We start from the raw sequence: 25,010 nt of genomic DNA, 5'->3' as shown, positions 1-25,010 counted from the left end.
TCCCAATGAGTCAAGAATGTGACAAAATTCAATTTCACCCACTTACCTGGATGTGGGCAGGGTTAATGTGGTATACAGAGGGTTAGATGGAGGTCCGTATATTGTGTGAGAGAGTCACAACCCACGCACTTAAATTATCCCGTTTCATTTATTCATTCGCCGTAAAAGAGCGGGATGATATACGATATGAAGTGGTCCACTTCAAGTACATACAACTGGAACCTATCATTACACCTGCTATTTGTGCAGCTAAACATGGACTATCGAGCCATTTTGCCAGGAAATTTTGATTTTGATGGAAAGGGAAGAAATAAACAAAAAGCACCACCACCAACAACAACAACAACAATGACTCATCTAAATATCGTCACCTCATTAAATGAAGACATGGGGGTACAGCAACCAGAGGGCAAACATGAAAGTTTGTCTGATTACCCATTCTTTATTCCTTTTTTTCTCTCTTGTTGATATCAATAAAAAAGGATAATTTACAGTCATCATATTTTGCATTCAAATGGGGACAAAATCAAGTGGTTTCATTACATATGCCAGATTCCTTTTATTCAAAGAAATACTTGTATACATAAGGTATAATTGAAATGAAAAAAAAATTGAGTGTAAATATCACGTGTTGTATACTTACATACCTAATACATGTGCAATGTTAACGTAAAATTTGAATGTACACGTGATTAGACGAAGATATATTGCAATTTAAGAACAAGAAGAGCAGAGCCTTTGTACACACATTTATCGAGCAGAAAGTTATTTCTGCTCTTTAATTTGGTTATTTGATCTTGTTTTCTCTTGTGCATAAGTTTTTTTTTTTTCGTGTAGATGATGTCCATGACGTTGCGATGTAGCCCTACATACGATTCATACGTTTAGTTATTAGGTAAACATTTATGCACACGACTGCGTCCTTAAGTGTGAAAACCTGTATAGAATGCCTTCCTTAAACTCCATGATACTAAAACGAAATGAAATAGAAAAGATGAATTAAACGCAATGTATAACTTGTATGCTAAATCAGATTCTCATATGGAATATAGAACACACAAAATTGAACATCTTAAGCAGGCGAACATTCAAAACAAACACATTTTGATAAGAATTTGGGGAGTTATTAAAGTGACACAAACATGAGGTCATGTTTTTTCTCGCCCAGTTTGAGATATGTAATGAACAGGAAACACTTTAATAACTCCCCTACGTATGGCATGATTTTATTCATTAATTTTAAACGTTTGCCACAAAGAGCATAATGAGAGAAGAAACATGTGAAGAGTTTGTTTGCAAAAACCGATAAGTCCATTTTTGAAGATTTTGAAGTACGGTCTCTGTCATAAAGTACAAAATAATACCTTTTAAATGATATATTGCTCACTACCCCATAAAGGTATACATTTTTGAAGTTATGGTCAAAAGAAGCAAGAAAATTCTTATTGTTCTCTTTATTTTTCTTGACCTTTAATCGAAAATATCTCCATTTGGCAAATATGGACTTATCGATTTTTGCGAACGAACTCTTCATGTGGACTCCATTAAATTTGAAGACTTGACCGCAAAAGGAGTTAAACGCCATTTTTGAACATTTTATGATAAGCCCATCATCAGATAGAACAAAATAAATCCTTTCCAGTGATACCTCACTGAAATGTTTCATAACAAAGATACGATGTATTCTTAAAATTAACATTAAGAATGTACAATAGGTTCATATTATCTTCTACTATTTTCAGGAGCTTTAATCGCAAATATCTTAAATCAACAAGAATGGAGTTAAGTCTTTTTGCGATCAAATTCTTCATTTGTTCGGATATTTTGTTTCTTCTTGCGAGGATAATGATTGCTAAAAAATGTAACGATAAAGAATTGTTAAAAACAACAACAAAACCCCTGTTACTATAATATGGTCAACGGTAGTGACGTCACCGTGGCGATGTTACGGTCTTGGTCAGGTGCACCTATAGTTCACCGATGTCACTTGATTTATCTGTTAATCTACGCCTAAAATATGTGTTCAAAATTATCTAAGTGCATATGGTGTCATATTGGATAAAATGTCGAAGGGCAGTATTTCTTTTTACAATTTTCTAAAAATATATATCGTTTTTTTAAATCGCAGACTCGTAAGAGTGAGCACACTGTCAAAAAGGAGGTTTTTAGCTGGATTTCTGTATACGTGGCGTGCAGTGCGATGAGGGTGGCATTGCCGTGCGAGTTTTACACCCCAGGAAGTTCTCCTCAATAGTCCTTATCGCCGACTGCACTGATCACACAACACGTGGCCCACAGAGTCAACACCTGTGTACAGAAGCAGTAACCGATTTTCATGTAATTATAATGATACCGTATGTCCCCCAAAAAATTACAACGGTACCCTCCGCAACGATAACTTAAAAAAAGGTGAATCAATCCAAACACAATTTCAGGGTATGAAACTATAACTCATTGCCCACATCTTACAGAAAACCCCATTCAATTTGCTTCAGTGGTCAAAGAGTAATGAGGATTTTTGTACAGCATGTCAGGAATCCCTTCCCTCCAAGTTCTGTCCATTGTGTTCACACATTAATATGCAGTTCCAAGAGCATCCCAGTGCTAAACTTGGAAGAATCAGACTCATGACATGCTTTACAACAACCCACATTTTTCTGTGACCGCTTAACCAAACTGAATGGGGTTTTCTGCAAAAATAGAGCTAAGGTGTTATATTTTCAGACCCTGAAGTAGCATTTAATTTGAATTGAATTGAATTGAATTTAGACGGTTTAATCATATTGGGTGTTACCAAAGCAAAAATCCGATTGTAATTTTTTTAGGGGGACAAAGTAGATGAATATCCTGCGCTATCAATATGCATGTATGTACGTATACTTGTATACATACACATTTTATGTAAGTATGCGTATATGTATAAACACGCTATACATGTTACATTATTGTATACAGAACACATACTATACCCATACATATATTCATTGAAAAAACCAACATTTTATTAAGACGTAATGTTCGTTATAGAGCACATAAATAGTAATTATTTTTGTTGAAATCTTCACAGTTTAATAAGAAATCAAAAGGTTACTGACGCATGCTTGTCCAAAATTCTGTTGTCTTCGAAGTATCCCTCATCCTCATTTAATTGCCTCTTATTTGACGAGAGTATGCATTTACTTGCCAACAGTCACATTAATGGCTTCATAACCGTTTTGAGACAATTTTGCATTTTCAAAAAAAAGGGAAAACATGAAAAATTTTGGTTTTTGCAGTGGCTTGTAGGATGAAGCAAATAATGATTTAAAAAGATATATCTATAGAAGACAAATAGTTGTAGTGCTCAGGGTAACGAAAACAGCTTAGCTACAGTAGATATGAACGTCCCGTGCACGTGCAGTGGCGCACAAGGCTTACCGATGACAAGCCTTTAAAGCACTGAGAGCGCTTTCCATATCACACGTTTACAAAACATCAAGGACATGCACGGGTAAAATCACGACGTGTAACATGCCTTATTGCTCCACGTTTATGCGTATTCGCCCTTCTCAATTCCACTAATAACACAGCATGTAAACACCATCGTAAGAATCTGCGTATGAGAAAGAGAGAGAGAGAGAGAAAGACGAGGCGAAAGAAAATGGAAAAGAATGGACTAAAATGAATCCAAATGTTGCAGTGCAAGAAAATGCCAAGGGTGCGGAATGTATTGTCTACGGGTTAATAAGAAAATAAGAGATTTATAATATTTTTCTATACTCTCAAGATTCTATTACTTTTTCTTTCCATCATGTCAGTGTTTCGTATACACCATCCACATCAAGACCTACAGACGCCTTTAAACTGAAAGAAGATGACTTACAGCTGACTGATAAATTCAACAAAGCTCGTGTTAGATTTTGGTGAGAGTATACATTTATTTTTACAAATTTTGTCTGTCACTGTAGACTTACATTGCTCAGGTCTGTCGGCACAAACGCTTTTCAATCTTGTTTAACTGAACCTTTAACATTAGAAATATCTTAATATCAATTGTTTCTTTTTTTTAAATAATAACAATGAAAAAATGACAAAGTTGATGATTTCAAGTTACGTGCTGTATACGACTAACAACAGAACAAAAAAGTAATGACACAATATATTGTCACAGTCATCATCCATAATATTGGTTATAGGAAAAGTAATATTCTAAAATGATTGGTGTTATTCACAGAAATAGGATCAGAACAATTTAATATTAACATATTAACGATGCAAATTAGAGAAAATAGGGGGAAGTTGGATATAATAATAAAGACAGGGTTCATGTGAGAAAGGTGAAGCAAACATGATCATAATGAAAATCAGCTATGGGGAAAAACTTGGGTCCGATGTCTTAAATAGCAAGGGGGGGGTGGGGGATTGCGCCTCAGTGTATACAGGTAAGTGCTGGAGTTAAAAGGAGTATCCTCAGAAATACACATGAAATGTAACACTGCAAAATATATATTGCATGTAAACATAAAGAACCTGAATTATCGTGGAAGTCATGTGTTTAAGAATGAGAATCGATAATGAGGAGCAATATGAGTACTGTTTAACATTAAGCGTCATGCAGAAATAAATGAAGAAATTGTTCGCAAAAGCCGATAAGTCCATATTTGCCAAATGGAGATATTTGCGATTAAAGGTCAAGAAAAATAAAGAGAATAATAAAAAAAAATTTGCTTCTTTTGACCATGATAACTTCAAAAATGTACCTTTATAATATGTAGTGACCAATATATCATTTAAAAGGTATTATTTTGTACTTTATGACAGGGACCGTACTTCAAAATCTTCAAAAATGGACTCATCGGTTTTTGCGAACAAACCCTTCAAATGTATGGTTTTCTCCTGCAGATGAAGAAAAAAGCAACAACAATAATCAACCAAAATTGTGAGAAAGTTCCTATCAATAGAATCCCACAGGAATCGATCGACTATTTTTGGATATCAAAGTTAAAGAAATGTACAGAAACACGGAAGCAGGGTGATGTTACTAATGCTTTCGATTTGTGCCTTTTTGCAGAAACTTTGTATGTAATTCTCGGAAGGGAAGATTTCCCTATATAGATACTTGAAAGCAATAGGTAAAATGGTAGAAGTTAAATGACAATAATATAACAAGATAAGATAATGTCAACGTTTTTCATATTCTTTCACACTATCTGATGTCAAAGAAAACATATCAATACAAATTATATAGAAATCACATCTTTGTTCAATTTGTGTGTTGAAAAAAAGGAATGGCGCCGTCATGTTATGCTGTTGATTTACGTAAAGTAGCCAATGAGCTGCGACGGCGTTAACAGACATTCTACATGTCAAAAGTTTGAAAACTTGAATATCTCCACCTCCACTTCCCCACCCTCCTTCCCCTTCCCCTCCCCCTCCTCTTGAGCTGGTGTAACTAAAACCACTTTGGCTGGTATCATGCTTACCTCAAACACAAGAAGAGCCAGACAAACCGCTCCAATGATCAGATAGTTATCCTGGATAGTGTCTACGGAGGCTGCGACGCAACCCTAAGTGAGAATCGTAAGGATAGCAACGACAAGGAAAAAGAAGAAATCAGATTAGATTGCAATAAGTAATTATTTAACTTGACATATTCATGCCGATATGAATACACTTTATTTTGTACATGTATTATCTACAAGCTTTAGTTTCATCCACTAGATACATTATATGTCTGTTTAAATATAATAAACATTGTATGGTACATGGTATATACGCATAACCCCCCCCCCCCCCCCCCAAAAAAAAAAAGAAAAAAAAAGGAAGAAAAACAAATCCAAATTCACAAGAGTCATTTTGGGAAAACTGAGACATTTTGTGTCTGGTGTATGTTTGAATGTTGCTGTTGTTTTGTCATCCACTTTTTGACCCCCTTAAACCTATCGTGACATTTTTCATTTTTTAACAAGTAAGTAAGCACAATTTCAGGGTGAAATGACTATCTCCGTTCAACCATCAGATAACAGCTACTTCAAAACCTATACAGTTTATTGAAAGAACAAATGGCATCATATACATTTTGTTTCCACGCAACATTTTAACACCACAAGTTGTGTGAACATAGAGGGAGTCGTTGTAGTTGAGAAAGCTCCCTAAAGATGGAGCAAGAAGTGCGAAAATGTACTGCTCAATTATGGTTTGGGGGGGGGGGGGGGGGAACAATGAGATCATTAAACAATGGCTGTTCAACATTCACCAGAAACAGAAAATGACTTTTGCAACTCTTTTTCTAAAGTGTCCATGTTTCTTCAATGTGTGCACATCTATGTATGACTCATTTCCATAATGATTAATAGTTCCACACTCTCCTAATCACATGCTCTTTTTTCAATTCTTCAGTCTGCATGATGCTGCCTAACAATGGTTACGTACCTCTTGATAGACCTGAGATGGATTGTCGGGTACACCTTTGGTGCCACTTTGGCAGGCTGCTATGTTGTTTTGGTCGACGCAACACGACGTCGGTACGGCCAGGTTCGAAGCGAAGTTCGTCGCGTACTTGTAATCTTCGTAGCTAGTAGCTCCACAGCAATCAAACTTTCGTAAGAGAAATGTTTATGCATCAACTATTGCAAGAGGTATTCTCAACGATTTATGGCATAATTTTTGTGTACTTTTTTTTTCTTCTTTTTTAAGAGTGGGGCACCATGCCTGTGAATTCTACATTCACTCTGAAAATAACAGTTAGATGCAACAATGTTGAAATCATATAAATACAGAATGGCACAGCTGCCTAAGATAAATACATATAGTTGATATTTCAATTGATAGTTATCAATATTTTAAGCGCATTTATCTTCTAAACGTTGGCATCACGTACTGATACCTCTGATGAGTCACATGCAAGATCTGTAAAGGAAATAACAGTTATTCAACAATATATATTGTTCATTAACAGACCAGACAATGGTAAAATGGCTACCATCATCACAAATCACCTATATTTCAGTGGTGTGTAAGGTATAGGCCTATTCTAAACATAATTGTCATGATTATACTCGAGACGGCAAACAAGGTCAACAGGTATCGATTACTCACTAATTCCAAAATAGAATGTCATTATGACTGAAAGTGTCGTAAATGACGGTGCACTTGGCCTATAACGTCACCAGTACCAGCAACTTTCAGAGTGCATGGTTTTTCGTCAAAATGTGTGGTTCAGTCTATTTTTGGTTAGTCAATCAGATCATAATATATCACACATTACATTTGCTGACTCACTAATATTGACCAAGTAGCATATCAGACAAATGTTTTCAACCACTTCCACAGATTTCCTTCGGGGTTCATGGAAATAACAGCAGGGCTTTGTCGTGTTTGTAGTTTGCTGTAGTAAACAACAGTTTCTCTTCGAATTCAGCATGACGGGTTAATGTAAACCAAAGAGATTTTCCCCAGTGGGGAGGAGAAAAATCTTTGATGTAAGCCCTCTGTTTATCAGTCCCAGCATGCAGTGCGCAACGTTTTATGACGTCATTTGCTTACCAGTTCTTGCACTCCATCCACGGACTCTGTGGCAGCATCAGTCTCGCCGTAAGTGTTATTGATGGTGTAGGTCATACCTTCCAACATGCTTTGTTCCAACTAGGAGAAAAATTTGATTTGATTTGCTTTTATTGATTGCTTTCTGTTTCATCGTAAGACATAACAAAATGACTCAGCATAAGAAAATAATCACGTGAACACAATCTTGTGGGTACAAAGACAATGCAAAAAAAAAGAAGAAGTTAAGCGATGGATACTGCATCACAATAGCTAAAGCAGGCCTTGATTTGCTTTTCTCTCTTTTTAAAATAATATGTCATCATTATGTATCCAAATAATTTGCTAGCAATGAAAACTAGAACTTCCTGTAAAACAACGGTACCATGTACACAACGATATGTTCGCTCTTCCCGATTTCGTTTTAAAGATGGTCATTCAAGCATACGTATCAAAGTCCAATCTAAATGCTCAGAGTCATTTTGATGTTGATGGTAACTATTCTGAAATAATTGGATCAAGCGATGGTAAACAAATACAGAATGAAGTTTATTGAAAACCATAATCTAACTTCTTTAAAATCCTTTGATACATATACTGAAATCAGAGAGAAATAACTATATCATGATTATTTCAGAATATTGCCCGATACCATGCACTACCAGCAATGAATCAAGTATGATAGTGAATATTAGTCATGAAGAACCACCTTTAGCCATATAATGTATATTTGCCCAAAGCAGTTCCGATGTAGACAATTCTTTACAAAATGACTGGATGGGGGATTTTACCTCATCATCGTAGACAAACGCGAGAACTCCAGCGGTGATTTCCATGCAGATGATCAGGATCATGAAGAAGAAATACTGTAATTAAAGCAAAAAGAAAAAAAAAACTGTAGTCAAACATTCAATAAAGAAACAATACGCGTCCAAACATTCATTCATTCATTCATTCATTTTTCATTTCCAACAAAAACATATAAATATATTACAAAAATTGAATACAGTGCATAAATTTCATCATACAAAGTAAAGGATAAATTTACAGAAAACTTGTAGGTGTAGGAAAATGTTGGAAATGGGGAGGAATGCTAAAAAGCTGAGCTTGTAGGCTGCATTCCCCCCACACGTAATACAAGAAATCAGATGATCGATAGACTGATAAGCATTGAAAATGGATGAAACAAAGAAACTAAGACAAAAAGACCTATGACCTAACTTATCCGAAACAAAAACCCTGAACGAATCCCTACACTAAGTCGCTGTCATGCCGGAAAAGAAAGGAGACCCGCATAATGCATACTTACATATTCATACACACACACACACACACACATACACACACAAACAGGCACATCGGTAGATATGGACTGATCAATCCCGTCTGCTGGGTGAATAATAGCGATTCTGGTGTGATTTCTAAACTGATTACATTATATTTAATCATTATTATGAAAGATTCAAAAAAACTTAATTCGAACTGAATTTCGGGTGTCTTATCTATCCAATCCTTATTATTTTTGATTTCTATTACACTCTAACATGACTATCATAAGCATTTTCAATATATATTTTATTCAATTACAATAAAAAAATAAGTGTGAATATGTCTAGTTCTTGTTTGCAGAAGGACCATGAATTATACCTGTTAGAATCAAGTTGTAGATGTTGTAGATTTGTATACATGACTCCGTCCGTGTGATGTTTTACAGTTATTCGTGTTAATGAGAGACCTACTTCTGTTTTCTTCATTGCTAATGGGAGCTGCTTTGGCCATGTTTTATCGGAAAATTAACGGATTTTAACATAATATATTATTGACCAGAAATGTGTATTCCTGAAAGAATATCTATAAATCTAACTTTTTTCTTAATGTTTAATGAAACACACACACACACAAGCACGCACACACACACACACACACACGTTTAATTCGTGTACGTTTTATAATAACGTGTTGAATGTTTGATAAAACGTACGCACACATACAACACACACACACACACACACACACACAACAACAACAACAACAACAACAACGATGCCGCATTCGCGGCGCCAACGTACCGTTTTCAGCAGACATGTTCCTTCTTTGACGGCGCCGCAGCAGCCACAGAAGCCGATGATGAAGATAAAGCACCCTACACCTATCGTCGTACCCGTGACTATAAGGATGGTGTCCTCCGAAAAGAGATCCGTGTAGTCCTGTTGCTTTGCGGTGATCCACGACCCAATGGAGATCAGGATAATTCCCGCCGCCTGTTATAATAAAGTCGTTGCGTTGATAAAATTTTTGATATATCATAAATTATAGATACTTTTTCTTCTTTTTTCGGTGATATGTGAAGGGAGATTCTCGATAAAAATTTCTGAAAAAGACAAGGCTGCACACTGTAACTTTTCTCTGGTGACCCATTCGAGACACCAAAATATGTAAATTTGAAATTTTGATGGCGGCAAAAAACAAACAAACAAACAAACAAACAAACAAAACATTGTCCCTGAAAAATGGGAACGTAACAATCCATTAGGATCTCAGTTTCAAGATCAGGCCACCACTTTTTTGAAATGTGGTGGCCCAACATCAGTATTAGCGGTCCTGGGCCAGCGGGCCTCAGTCCGCTAATGCCGAGCCCTGGATAAGATAAGGAAATTCACTACAACAAAAAATTAAGATCAGTTGGTGGTACTTATATTCAAAAGAACACATAACAACAATAACAACAAGAATAGTCCATACTTTCTTATCCATAGGTTTCTAATGTCACTATGGTCTTGGACCAATTTATTTATTTTTTTGATTGGCCTTTGACAAGTTGGATTTATATTAAACGGTGCTTTCGGTTGCATATATTAAGGGATTTCTCACTAGTAAGACGAATTTAAGTAATTTCTGTTTATCATTAGAAATCGAGTAAAAACAAGATACCTAATTTCAGTGCTCCATGAACGTGTTATCCTTTCACCATGTTCACCTTACGTTCACTTATGTCTAGTTTGCGGTTGTTGTTGTTGGTTTTTTTTTTTTTTTTTTTGTTATGCATGATAATGATTATTTCCTTTTGTGATGTATAAGTAGGCCTAGGAAACACCAACTGTGATACAAAGGAATTGACATGGAATCCTAATTTACAATGGCACAGCTATGAAAGTCTCAGTGATTGCCGGGACATGAACATTTCGTTCGTCGTATATTGACTCGAGTTGGGCCATTTGCATCAAAAGATATAATCGATTACAAATTCCCTTATACCACACAGGCTGCCATAAACTTACCATACAAATCAACTATATTATAATCAATTATATCTCTTGATAAAACATGGTCCCGGACTATGTTTGTAATCAGGCTGTATAGCATGTTAGCACATAAAGCCAGCTCGTATTCATATTCATCGAATTGTTGACAAGGAATGTTTGTGGACGCCGTCAGTATTTAAAGCAGAGAGAAAACTGGGCACATTGTCACTTTATGCATGATTTTCAAATCTCTTCATATCCATTTTTTAAGGTTTTTTTTTTTTGCACCCTAATGCTCTTCCTTAATGTTATGAAAAAAGTTTGCTTATCAGGATGTGACAAGCTGCAGAACAAAGAACACACTTGTAAAATAAGACTTGTGGTTCGAAATCAAACTTGGCAGTACGAGGACAAATTGTATAGGGGTGATTAGAAAAAGTTAGCAGTTGCAGTATCATTTGTACACTATTTCTTTTCTAAGTCTTCTAGGGCTAATGGTGCCTGTTCAACAGTAAACAATAAATTTGAACCTAAGCTTGTGCTATTTCCATTCTGCCTTTGATAGCAGAATTGAAAAAGCTATCCCTGTAAATGCAGTTATATGATTCTGTTTTGCCTTGTGTTTCCATTAGGTTTTTGAAATAATCTTCAGGGTTTTTCACTCTTTCTTTTATTGGTTTGAGTCGGTGTATACCGATGCAGACAAGCTATCTAACCTCGCGATATAACATTAAAGGGGCCCTGAAATCCAAATGCATGTTGATTTGTGTTGATTTATGATACCTCAGCATCACTTTTGCGGTGAAACGAATCTAGAAAGAATTCATATATTTTTAACGATTTTTTTCTTCTATTTCTCTTAAGATTACTTGGGAACGCCGTCAAAAAATCTGTTCAAACCGATATTCTTGAGATGACCTCATCTGTCAATCGTTGCTAAAATACTGAAATATATCTATATTTATATACATACTGAAACAAAAGACATTTGAATGCACCTTCCCCTCGACTCAGGATAACTAGCATGTTCCCATGCCATGTCTTTTGTTAGTCACATTAATATCACAAAAACATGCAAGTTATGCTGAGTCGAGAGGAAGGTGCATTCCAATGTCTTTTGTTAAACATTTCAGTACTTTAGCAATGATTGACAGATGAGGCAATCTCAAGAATATTGGTTTGGAAGGATTATTATTTTTTTTTTGTGGGCGTTCTCAAGTAATCTGAAGAAAAATGGAAGACAAAATCGTTAAAAATATATGGAATGTTTCTAGATATTCGTTTCTCCGCAAAAGTAATGTTGACGGTATCATAAATCAACACAAATCAACATGCATTTGGATTTCAGGGCCCCTTTAATTGTGTTAGTTCAAGTTGCATCTCAGTAAGTTGTCATTGTCAGTATTTTATGATGTCATTATCTACTTGCAGAAATACCGTAATAACCCATGAAAAGTTAATATCTCGAAAATGACTTTGATAAGCAAAGTATAAGACTTACCCACACACAAAAGTTTAGAATAAATAGAATGAGCTTGGCGATCTTTGGTCCACAGCCGGCTACCATTTTGATTTTGTTGTTCCAAGGTGCTGGTCTGCAAAAGAAGCCACGAAGATAATAATGATTTTGTAGGGCCAAGAGAGCATTCACGAATCTTGAGCAATGCTACTAGCTTTACGTCACACCTGCTATCTACAGTGTCTAATCCTCTTACGATCACACAGTCTTTCAATGTTTATATTTAGATAGTTGTCAATATCATCATGACAACCGCACCCTCCATCATTGTTACGTCATCATTCCTAAGTAAATTCTAATCGACATATTACTACGCTCATACGAGAAGTTTCCGTCATGTGATACTAGTATGCCATTCACGAATTTGGCCACAAGGAAGACGACGTTTGATTTACGCATTTGATTTGAGTATATTGTCTTGACTTTTATGTTGCCAAGAAACTCACATCAAACATTTTGAATGAATACTTTTTATTACTGAAGAATGTGGATCAGTATATAACAGCAAGTTTATTGTCCCTCAATAGTTACTTGAATGACTTCAGAAAATAAGTGATACGCACTAATAAAGATGTATAAGGTTACCACTTACAGAGTATAAGTAAATCTATACAATCTGTATATATGTATATATATATATATATATATATATATACATATAGATACATGTGTTATTGCGTTTTCTAGTCTTTTTGTATGAATACCACCAGTGCGCTTAGAAACACCAGTAAAGCGCCATATAAATGCAATTATTATTGCTATTATTATTGTTATTAGAATATCATCCAAGAACTAACAAAGAGAGCCGAATTGTCTGTGCTTCAGGTAGGTCTACGTATGTATATCTAGCAAATCAAGTTTGTATGCACACACACACACACACACACACACACTGTCATATATATATATATATATATATATATATATGATATATATATAATTATATAACTATTTATACTCTAATGATGATGCGCACGTGATAAAACTATGCTTGACTACCTCTTGCAGATAGGACAGCAGTGTGTGTGTCCGTGGCGATATTATGTAACACAAGAGACCAATGATGCCCTGCCCTCTGTTAGGGACATTTCTGTCGCATTACGTCATAATAAACGCTCTGCCAGAACCTAAATTTTGGGGTCATCGCACTGTTAATCATTAACAGCGATGTTTTATCTCACTATACACCCAGGCAACGCCTGCCCTCTTAGCGGCAAATTTTGAATTGTCGTACAGTACATGCAAATCCACCTCAAATAGCAAAAAACAACAACAACAACAACAACAAAATAACAAAATAAAATAAATCTAAGTGGGTGACATCGATATATGTAATCATAATCAGATAATATTGATCTTATACCAACAGGCGATAAACATGATGGATATTTTCAGTCCGTCTATAGAATCTATAGTAATCCATTCCACATTTTCAGCAATGTTCTCTTTGATATCTTTCCCGAACTCGTATCATTATACAAAATGCTCTTTTTTATATCAGAAAAGGTGAACATAATGGTAGTATATTATGTTGCATATTTGAATGTAGGGATCTTTTCTGCAATCTTTATTCGGTATACAGTTGCGCATTTAAAGGTCTTGTTACCTTTGGCAGCAGTGATTTAAAAAAAAAAATGTTCAAGATATCACATTAAGTTTGAATCATATGAGTAGGTCAGTTGTATCTCAAAACGTCCTGCCATCTCAGAATTTTGCAATAGAACCTAAAAATAAGGGGATATCCCTATTTCTCTCAATAAACGTAACTGTAGACGGTTTAATCTGGAAACATTGTTATTATAACCATTATTCGCATTTTGTACATTCAACAATGCTTAACATTGATTATACTGTTCAGTTTTTTTCATTGGTTGTTTCTGTCCCTAAATCACATTCCGGAACTGTTTTGAAGCATTAATGTTGGATTTTTTTTTTTTAATTTCATCTGCAAATGGTAAATTATGCCTTTAGACTCTATTGTTCACATCGACTGCGCAGAGAGCATAGTTTCGAAAACGTGTGGTCATGTTCTGACAAAATGAATTATTTGTCTTAATATGATCGAAATTTCAAACAGGCAGTTGTCTAAACGAAACTCTTTTGAACACTGAGAAAACATTCGCGTGTTCGTCGGATATATCAAATTACCACATATTAAACATCCAGAATTCACTTGAAACAACAATGACAACAAACAGAAATCAAAACGAGATAATTTTTCAAACCTACCCTAATGGTATTCATGCTTAATTGTTTTAAAGACAATTAGTCAGTAAGCAATCAAAGTGAATACATTTCAGTAATCGAAATTACGTAATATGTTTTGTACACAAACCTTTTTCTTTCATGAACATGTACTCATATCAGTAGGAAATACATTTGGGTTCAAGATAATACCTTGCCATGTGCCCTTAAGATATCAACAGTGTGTCCTGTATAGTCAATTTAATGTAAATTTGTATACTTATTTTGTCAGCAAATGTCATACACACTCAGCAAAAAAGAAAAAGAAAATAAACACTTTTTCGAGTTCATATTTTTTTTTGTAACAAATTCTGAAAACAAAAATAACTGTATCATATATCATATTGAAGATTATTTAATTGGCTATCAACCTAGTTTGTCAATATCAAGGGAAATTTTCACGCATGAGTGAACACATTCATTTTTGTCCTGTAAGACACAAATGTAAAAATTGCAAAAATTTACATGTTCTCTTACGTTTGAAAATGCCCTTCAAGATAGCAATGATAACAAAAGACCAATTTAACACAATGAGAGACATGAGTGAAACAGCAAAAGTAAGTTTCCGTTCTCTTTGTCAAAAGTGGGAAACTAAATTTTATATCAACTCAAACATGACATAGAGAGTAATGTCACAAAGATGATTAAATAAACAGAATATCTTTATTTGATTCTTTTGATTTTGACAGTAATTTAAGAATTCATGAGGCAAATTCAAGAACGAAATATTATCTGCAATTTTCCTTTTTATATTTATTAATATTGCTTTTTCCTACTATTACTTTATTATTACATTATCTTCCATTGTTCTTAGCCTTTATTGGTCTTTTGGGCTTCAAAGATAAAGATCACTGATTTATTTTTGCAACTTAATTCATGTTCCTTGTTGTGTTAAATTTGTCTTTTGTTCTTATTGTTAAATGGAAGAGCACTTACGCATGAATGACAACTTGTTAATTTTTGCAATTTTTAGTTTTGTGCCTTGGAATAGAAAAAATGGTGTTCACTCAAAGTTTCACTTTTTATTGACCTACCAGGTTAATAGCCAATTAAATTACCTTTCAAATGGTAATTAATGCTTCAATTCTTACTCAAATATTCTATGAGAAATATAAACTTGAAAAAAGTGTTCACTTTCTTTTTTTAGCTGAGCATGTATGTATATATATAATATATATATATATATATATATATATATATATATATAATAGTATAATATTTTAGTAACTAAATTCTGTCAACAAATGAAGCGAACGCAGCCCTTCGTTTACATCAATTTCACCAATTCATTGTGCAGAAATGCTGCATCATGAATGGAACTTGAAATACTGATTGGATAGTATTGTTTTCAGGCTTCGTTTTGATTTTTTTCATCTTTAAGGTTAAAAATGAAACAAAAACATATACTGCATTGTATGCTAATGAAGATCTTAGATTTGCGATTAGAACTGAATGAAAAAACAACAACTGAATATCTGATCAATGTATACCATAGTCAATGTTCCCCATATCGCGACAGCATTATCAGCATGAACTACAATGTATTTTGTAAAAAAAGGTTTACCATCAATATGAAGACATTTTGTTCAGAGGTATCTTCAAAACGTGTTATAGGATCATATTCAAAATGTTAAATGCTTGGATGTTGATTTATCCAAAATGATTATGAGCATTTCTATCATGCTCAGTCAGCTAACGTTGCTAGTTTGTTCATTTGCTGTTGGTAAAGGTTTATTAAATGAACCAACACCAGTGCTAAACTTTGTGTTTAAAGGGTTAAGTTACCCACATAATATGAGATCTACATGTACACAGCGCTATGGATGCCCTTCCCAATTTCGTTGCCAAAAGTGCGCAGTGATCCATGAACTTAAAATTTTCGTTCGTAGTAATCATCACAGGTCCACACCCTTCGTGATTACGTAATCGCGAGATAACGATCATAGCAGTCATCTGGATCCTGTTTTCCTAATGGATTATCGACGTAGGCCAATTAACATTGCACGTTAATTAATAACCAGCTTTTCGGAATGTACATCGATACGTTCAACCATAACTTTACTGCTGTCCAACGCAATGATATACAAAGATGCATCTCCAGCACTACTCTACAGCGACGCAATCTATCGGAACAAGGAGCATGCAATGCTATATACTATTAAATGTGAAGTACAGGGACAATACGCGCAAAACTTGATAACTTCATATTGTTATTTTTTTAGTAGAACTCCACAAATGGAGTTTTTAACAAAGACAACACTGTGACTGTAAATTTCAAATACTGTATAATACAAACATGTATATAATATGTATATGCATGTATGTATGTATGTATGTATATGCACATATTTATATGGGTGCGCCTTCCTTACAACAACATTTCTTCTTCAAATTAAAGAATTTCTTCCGTCGAGATGTTTTCATTGCAACTGATTGACAAATTGCCCTACATCGACGTAAATAAACACTGAATTGATCAGTGTTTTAGTAGTGGCCATGATAAAAAATCATGGGCGTACATACTCGAGCAGGATTCGAACCTACGACCTCCTGACCACCGGACAGGCGTCATCTCCACTAGACCACCGAGCTTTCGCCCGAAAGCAAGTGTTGGTTCTAATCCTTATAGCATGCAGCGGGTACTGCTTTGTTATTCAAATTCAAGAATTTCTTCCGTCGAGATGTTTTCATTGCAACTGATTGACAAATTGCCCTACATCGACGTAAATAAGCACTGAATTGATCAATCAACTGAATTTGTCAATCAGTTGCAATGAAAACATCTCGACGGAAGAAATTCTTGAATTTGAATAACAAAGCAGTACCCGCTGCATGCTATAAGGATTAGAACCAACACTTGCTTTCGGGCGAAAGCTCGGTGGTCTAGTGGAGATGACGCCTGTCCGGTGGTCAGGAGGTCGTAGGTTCGAATCCTGCTCGAGTATGTACGCCCATGATTTTTTATCATGGCCACTACTAAAACACTGATCAATTCAGTGCTTATTTACGTCGATGTAGGGCAATTTGTCAATCAGTTGCAACATTTCTTCTCTTTGTACTGTAGATCTGCACTTTTCCTACTGTTGTCGATTAGTTACAAACTACATTTCAATACGTTTGTTAAAGTATCATGCCTACAGCAATTATGAGTAACATTTTGATGGATGATACACATGACAATATGTCATTTACATACGTAATTGATTAGATTGCCCCATGACCGTTGATGAAGTAGGCCTACCTCAGCCCGGCATGAGCACCAAATGAGATCACAGTCTTAAAATTTAGAGACAGGGCCTTTTTGTGTGTAGTACCTTTGCCCTTTCTGAAGTGGCAAAGATTCGTTTAAATAAGATCATAATTGGTAGAGTTTATTGAAATCCAAACAACACAATGTCCAAATCATAAATATAGTATAGGAACTAATAGAGATCAAGTAGGAGTTTTTCGTTTACACCAAAGTTACGTTTGCTGAGCAATGTATTAATTCGCCAACTTGATCCTGTAGCAAAATTTAAGAACTCTTGCTTCAAAATGGATGAATCAACAGGCCTGTGACGTATACAACAAAAATATATATTGAGTCATCAGTCAATATTTGTTTGCTGCTTTCATCTGGTTAATATTTAACACGGCTGCATTGGTGACAGATAGATCTAAAACTTACTACATAATACCATTGAAAGTTGTGAAGAATCCTTACAGAAAACAGTTTACAATATAAGGTTCTTATCTAGGCTTGTTTTGGAAAGTATATGGAAAACTCTGCGATGGATATGAAGACTTGATTATCTAACTTCCATGGGGAAAAAATATTGCACCTAATGAAATATTAAGTAAAGATCTGACCATGATGCTGACGGCGCTTTATGATTTATCCAGATGTGTGTGCTTGTGGCTTACACTGTTATGAAACGTTCTTTTAATAATTGTTTTCTCCTTCACACCTCTTTTATTCTATACTGGTGAAATGTTTCTTTAAAAATGCATATGTATTAGGCTCTAATTATATAATCTAATGTATATGTTCATATATATACCATACATACATACAACTCCGTTATTGATAAAGGCAGTTGGGTTTTATTCCTATTTCAAAAACAAGACTTGCAAAAACGGTAATTGGAGTCTTGTGAAGGATATTATCATGATCATTATCATTTAAAAATATGCACATTGTATTGCAACTCATGACATGTACTGTCTCATGCAAATATAAATACTTTGACAATTCAATTTTTCTTTACGAATGTCAAATGAGGTTTTGGCCTTTCGCCGTCTGCTCCATCTCACTCTTTATTTAAGTAATTTTGAAAATGGACTCGTGTTTCTCTCAAATCGGCAACGCAGTCATGATGGCAGGGTTTTTCAACGCCTGTCATGGCACAGGTTTAATACACTGACAGCGCCAACGATGCACTGCCGTATTACCCGCAAACTGTAGCCACTGAAACGCGATATACAGCAATACTCGCCCTTACAGCGCAAAGCATGTAGAGGGAGAGTTTTCCTAAAGTAATCTGATAATGCAATCACACTTGCCACGCGCTATTTGCACTCTGTCATCACATAATGGTACACGGTTGACAGTACAATTTGGTCGCCATGACGACAGTGTTTATGCTGATACGGACAGCATCATATTCAAATATCCACACAAAATAATGTATGTAGGCTCCTTTTGTTTGTATGTACAATGTATGTAATATAATGATTTGGTATAAAATTCATTTTATGTACATACATAGTCTTGAATACGTATATAAAACGATGGTACAGATGACGATGATGAATATGATTCACTGTAGATTTGAAAACGCTCTTGATAATATTTCAAATTTTATTTGGCAGTAACCAAGGTGTACATCTGGAACCTATATAGTGGAAACCAAACAGTTTGATTAGGAACGGCCCCTCTTTGTCAATTTGGACACTGTTTGCACGGCATAGAAACAACGCCCTATGACCACACCAACTGACTCTGATAACCACTCCTAGCAATAAAATTATTAGAAATGAATGTGTTCTATGATACCGACAGTTGTTTATGTAACAATAGTTGTGTACTGAGCCGACAATGCATGAGCATCCGTTAATGTACCCAAATTTAATTTTTTCTTGTCGTCGTGTCTGTGTCGTAGGACATACTAATAATTCTTCCTTTTATTGTCCCTTATTTTGTTACTCTGTGTAAGAGTATCTGACATTCATATTCACACTGGCTTATTAGAGGAATACATTATTAGAAATCACTTGTGATGGTCTCTCCATTTCCCGAAAGATATCAACTCAGTTTGAAGTAATTGATTGTTGAGAATTTATCAAATTCTTCTGACCATAATATCAGTTTTCTTATTCTGTTGGATAGTAGAATATCAAGTTGATTTTCTTTAAAGATTGCGGGAATATCGTGCGTTCTTAATTGTATTGCCGCATTAGACTCTATACTGCATGCTATTGAAGCCGAATAGTGACCATTCGAGCACAATCCATCCCAATAAACTATGTGCCAACATTCCTAATTATGTTGGCATTGGACTGTCGCAATAAATGTGATCTGTCAATATTCGCAACAAGGTAAAAGGTAAATTCTACTGAAAGAGAACAGCTGACCTCGGGAAATTTTGTTTCAAAATCTCAGATTTGATAGGTATAGATCGGATAAATAGCTACCATAACAACAGCAACACTCATTATACGATCATGACTAATAAATGTCATCAATAATGTCTATTAGGGCAGTCGATTCGGCATGAAAATATGCAGAGATTAAACTAAAGCTTTCAATGAAGCAGTAGCACTACCTAAAGCTTTATACCTACATGTATAACGTAAAAAGTATTATTCGTATCTGAATTCCCTATAAAACGTCGATATACAATGGACAATAATTGTCGGAGCGAGAATGCTACCCCTAGAAAGAAGGCAATGATGTTACCTTGAATAGGATAGGAAGACGGTTGATTCAGGGAGAAGATACTGAGTCAAACTGTGTGGTGCGTGTACCCTCCAGCGTCGGTAATGGTGCCAAAATAGAAACGGAGTTTTCTTATATACGACCGATTAACGCCATGGAGATACAATGCTGGCTCGTAAGAATAGCGCCAAATACGCAAAAACACTGTTACGGTATCGGTGCATGCGCAGTGTGAACTAAAGTATTTTCCATCGTGCAGGTATGATGTGGGTGTTTGTCAATGTAGACTTACGTAATAATGATAAATGTCGAAAAAATTTCTTGCCCATGGGAGGAGTAAGCCGACTAATGAGTATCCTTACAGGACATAGAGATCTGACCAGGGGATAAAAATCTTGATCGCTCTTATACTTTGCATTTGTGAAAACGAGATTTTTTTTCTACTTGTATTGTCCAGCATAAAAAATGAATCAGATATGTTCACAGAGAATGTAATCCTAAAGTCCTTTAGCAGAATACAATGATAACCATATTCTATTGGTAAAAAACAATTTAAACAAACAAACACACACACACACACACACACACACACACACCTTCTCTTCCCTAATCTTAGGAATGATCAACTATTTGATGAAATAAAGCTTAGACATCAAGGTAAGCAATCTTATTTACGTGAAGAAAAACAACCAGATGGACGTTGGATAATCGTCGCGTGGAGTGTAGGAATGTATGCTTTCATTCAAGTCAAAACATGCTCCTGATAAAGATGGAAGTGAATGTAAAAAATGTTGTTTGAAATACACATGTATGTGAACATCTTCAAGTTTGTGTGTTTTCTAAGTTTGAAAATGGGAGTGTTGTTATCTAAGTTGTTGGACTGTGAGCATTCTTAAAGGTACTGCTTACTATTGGGAGCAGTGATCTAAAATATTCGAGGTATGTTGCATATACCAAGGTCAGTTGTATCATAAAACATCCTACTACATGTATAATCTTGTATTAAAGTCAAAGATATCAATATTTTCTCCGCTAAATCATAACTGTAGATGGTTTAGTCCAGAAATATCTTCATTATAACTTTTGTTCACTTTTTGTATATCTAACAATACTTAAAGTAGATACCATTACAGATTCACTTTTGACATTGGTTGTTACTATCCCTAACTCACATTTTAAAACTATTTTGAAGAAACAAAGCAGTTTTTTCTTCTGCAAATAGTAAATAATGCTTTTAATTGCTTTCTTTCGTAGTATAGTTACAAGAGTGCTTCGATCTTTGTTTTGCAGCAGATCCCACAATCAATATTTTGCACTAGATCAGATAAGGGGAATAAAGGTGTTACATAACATAAAAGAGAGACATCGATATCAAATCTTTCAATTTGTAAGCCTACTATAATTATATACCAATTTAGTTATTGAATTAGATACATCGTCGACATGATCATGCTAAGTCATATTGGCGTTTACAGTCAAGCCGAAAAATTCAAATGAAAATTTCCGATTAAGGGATGTACCATTTTCATAATGTTGCGATTTATGATTGAAGCATAAGAATGTTGAACATTCGTGAAATCATTTATGTTAAATGAAAGCTTATTAGATTCAAGCCATAACCGACTTTTGCTTTGAATGTATAGAATTGATCGTTGTGGTAAAAACATCAATATCTTTATGTGAATATAAACATTGGTCTAATCCGTATTGTTTATTATATGTCAGGTATTCTTCAAACCATGCCAAAGATGTGCCTCGTATACTCCGTATGACGGTGTATGAGTTGATGGATCAAAAAGGGGTGGTGGATCGCATCAAATGCCTTGCTAAGGTCTTTAAAGACTACAACACAATGACAGCATTACACAAAAGCCTGCAGTAAGCTAAAGTCTCGTATAAGTATAGTTACACACACACACACACACACACACACATACACACACACACACTTTGTATCAGTTTGCAGAGAGATTTAAGTGTAAATGGAAAAGTGCGTTTACTTAAAACTGTTGCACTTTCAACGTTGAATTACTATCTAAATATCTTTATATAAATCGTTCGAAAATGGTTTTTCTCAGAAATACACAACATATGCTTTGAATTTATCTAGATTGAGAAATATTGCATCACATGGAATATAATGTTAAAGAATTTTAGAGATGGGCTTTATTAAGAATGATTTATTTCATTTCAGTAAAGCACATTATAAAGGGTTATGCGGATAAAAAGAATTCACATGATGGGACTTTTTTCATGGCTGATAATACAGACGTCGAACCAAACTCTTGAACCCTTTAAACAATTTGAAAATATTCCCCTCCCAGTCCATACCCCGCTGGGAGGGGTCACGCTGATGCACACACACACACACACACACGCGCGCGCGCGCGCGCGCGCGCACGCACGCACACACAAATAAAGAAAAAATCCGTCGGAGATTGGAAATCAATATATTCCAATTCAAAATTTAATTATTTTTTCAACAGAACACAAATCAATGTAATACTGCAAGTACATAGATGAGGTAACGATGCAAAGTAGTCAATATCGTCCAATATCGTTCTTATAAAGCAAATACGGTATAGCCCAAACAATGCAAAGTATTAAGTTAAAGACATGTTCAGGGAAAATGGAGGGGCCAACTAAAAAGCATTGCGTGTAAAGTGCGAGTCACGAACACGGCGAAAGGAATGCAATTAAATGAATTAGGAATTAATTCGCATAATATATACAGATATAGCCACAAGAAAACATATTGAAGACAGGATAAAGCTGAAAAATTGAAAAACATGAAGAAAACTTTGAAACAATAGGTTGTATTACTTCAAGCTTTTTGTGAATAAATGGAACAACGCGGGCATTTGTTCCTTTCTACATTAAATATTATTGGTTGTCTATTGAGCTTATCTACATTTCAAACCATGCATTATAGCAAATTGATAAACTTGTGAGCACACCAGGCAACGATAAAACAATTCAAAATTAAACTTACAAGATCCACTTGGGATTAAATGGGGGGGGGGGGGGAGGGTAATATCGAAACGACGTCCCAGCGCACGTATTGTTACAAGTCCACATTGAGTTATACAAACTCAAAACAAACAAAGAAAACCAATTTGAAGACATATAAGGTGTGTGGTGTACTAAAGAAAAGAGGAAATCATTAGACATGTTAAATACATTCGAGTAAGTTTGGTTTAGACATTCATTTCTATCATATAGAATAAAACATGGGTGTACAATGCCATCTTGCGTTGCTGGTGAAGGTAGTACCAGCTATGTAATGATAGTACCAGTCATGTAATTATAATACTGTCGTGGTGTATCATAATTACACTGCCTGTAATGGTTTCTCACCTTCAATTTGTTTGTATTTTTAGTGAAGGAATCAAATGCATTGATATTGTCTATCGATGTAAATGGTGAAGAAATTGCCAAAGGAATAAAATCAAAGTGAAATGTATTATGATAGGCATCTTTGTCGCTTTTTGTAGATTTATAATGCTTGCCGTTATGACTATGCGCTATGTGTTTTATAAAAATCCAGACCGCAACACACCTGGAACATCAGGACTCATATACTCTAGCTACAATGTACAAAGGTGCCAGTGCGATTTCAAGACTTCTGCAAGTAGGCCTCTGGAGTTGACCTTGCCGGCAATACAACAGACAAAGAATGTATGTTTTTCAGGGTCGCCTTCTCGATTTATGGACTAGATGCAAAATTCATCCGGTGATCAAGCAGACCATTTCCGTTTTGTTTGTCAGTCATTTTATTTTGATACCAGACACTAGAGAGTATTACGGATTGGAGGGAAGTAATGGTGGCACAACATGTCACACATTCTGACATCGAAAGAAATCACCACCATCAATGATATCAAACTTAAATTAACAAAAAACTTTATTCTTCCCTCGCCTTAAACGGCATCGTCCCAGTCTCGATCCATCTTTTCCCATCGTGTGCCACTTTGTACAAATGCATATTCATGACAAGAGGCATAACTTTTGAAAAAGGACTCGAACCGCAAGGCTCGAGATTGAGGGTCAGCTGCTTAAAGGACACCTTCATAGACATGTGGGTTGAGTGAATGCAGCAATATTAGTAAAACACATCAGTGAGAGTTTGAGGAAAATCGGACAATCCATTCAAAAGTTATGAATTTTCGAAGTTCCCGCTCAATCACGGCTGGATGAGAAGACTACTATAGCTTGTGATATCACATGTGTACAACGATATAAAGAAAGAATAAAGAAAATTCAACATATTTGCACTTTTCTCATAACAAGAGAACATTTGACTTCTCTTACCAGAAGGCAGGGGGATTACCTTTAACGTACGTCAGTGACAAGTCGAAGAAATGTGCACTTTATCCAAAAAGTACAGTTTTGTGAAATTCTCCTTCTATTTTCCTTACATCGTTATACGCATGTGACATCATACACCGAAGTAGTCTTCTTTTCCAGCAATGACTGCGCAGATACGTTAAAATTTCATAACTTTGGAATGGATTGTCGGATTTTCCCCAAACTTTCACTGATGTGTTCTACTAATATTGTTGCATTC

At 35.2% G+C, this 25,010-nt stretch overlaps 1 protein-coding gene across 1 annotated transcript; it reads right to left on the bottom strand.

Annotated features, from left to right (window-relative positions):
* Positions 1-440: 440 nt before the first annotated feature.
* On the bottom strand, positions 441-20,535 carry LOC139718883 (CD151 antigen-like). Its single transcript, XM_071630325.1, has 9 exons — positions 20,465-20,535; positions 12,265-12,358; positions 9,591-9,782; positions 8,313-8,387; positions 7,525-7,623; positions 6,412-6,576; positions 5,463-5,546; positions 3,515-3,592; positions 441-2,307 (listed from the first exon to the last, which is right to left on the bottom strand). The coding sequence occupies exons 2-8, from the start codon at positions 12,328-12,330 to the stop codon at positions 3,530-3,532; spliced, it is 744 nt and encodes a 247-aa protein (XP_071486426.1). The 5' UTR covers positions 12,331-12,358; positions 20,465-20,535; the 3' UTR covers positions 441-2,307; positions 3,515-3,529.
* Between the last annotated feature and the right edge of the window lie 4,475 nt (positions 20,536-25,010).

This window comes from Diadema antillarum, unplaced genomic scaffold (genome assembly GCF_040938485.1).
Source record: "Diadema antillarum isolate AM-2024a unplaced genomic scaffold, OU_Dant_1.0 scf00000101, whole genome shotgun sequence".
NCBI lineage: Eukaryota > Metazoa > Echinodermata > Echinoidea > Diadematoida > Diadematidae > Diadema > Diadema antillarum.
This window is presented reverse-complemented; position numbering and strand designations above follow the sequence as displayed.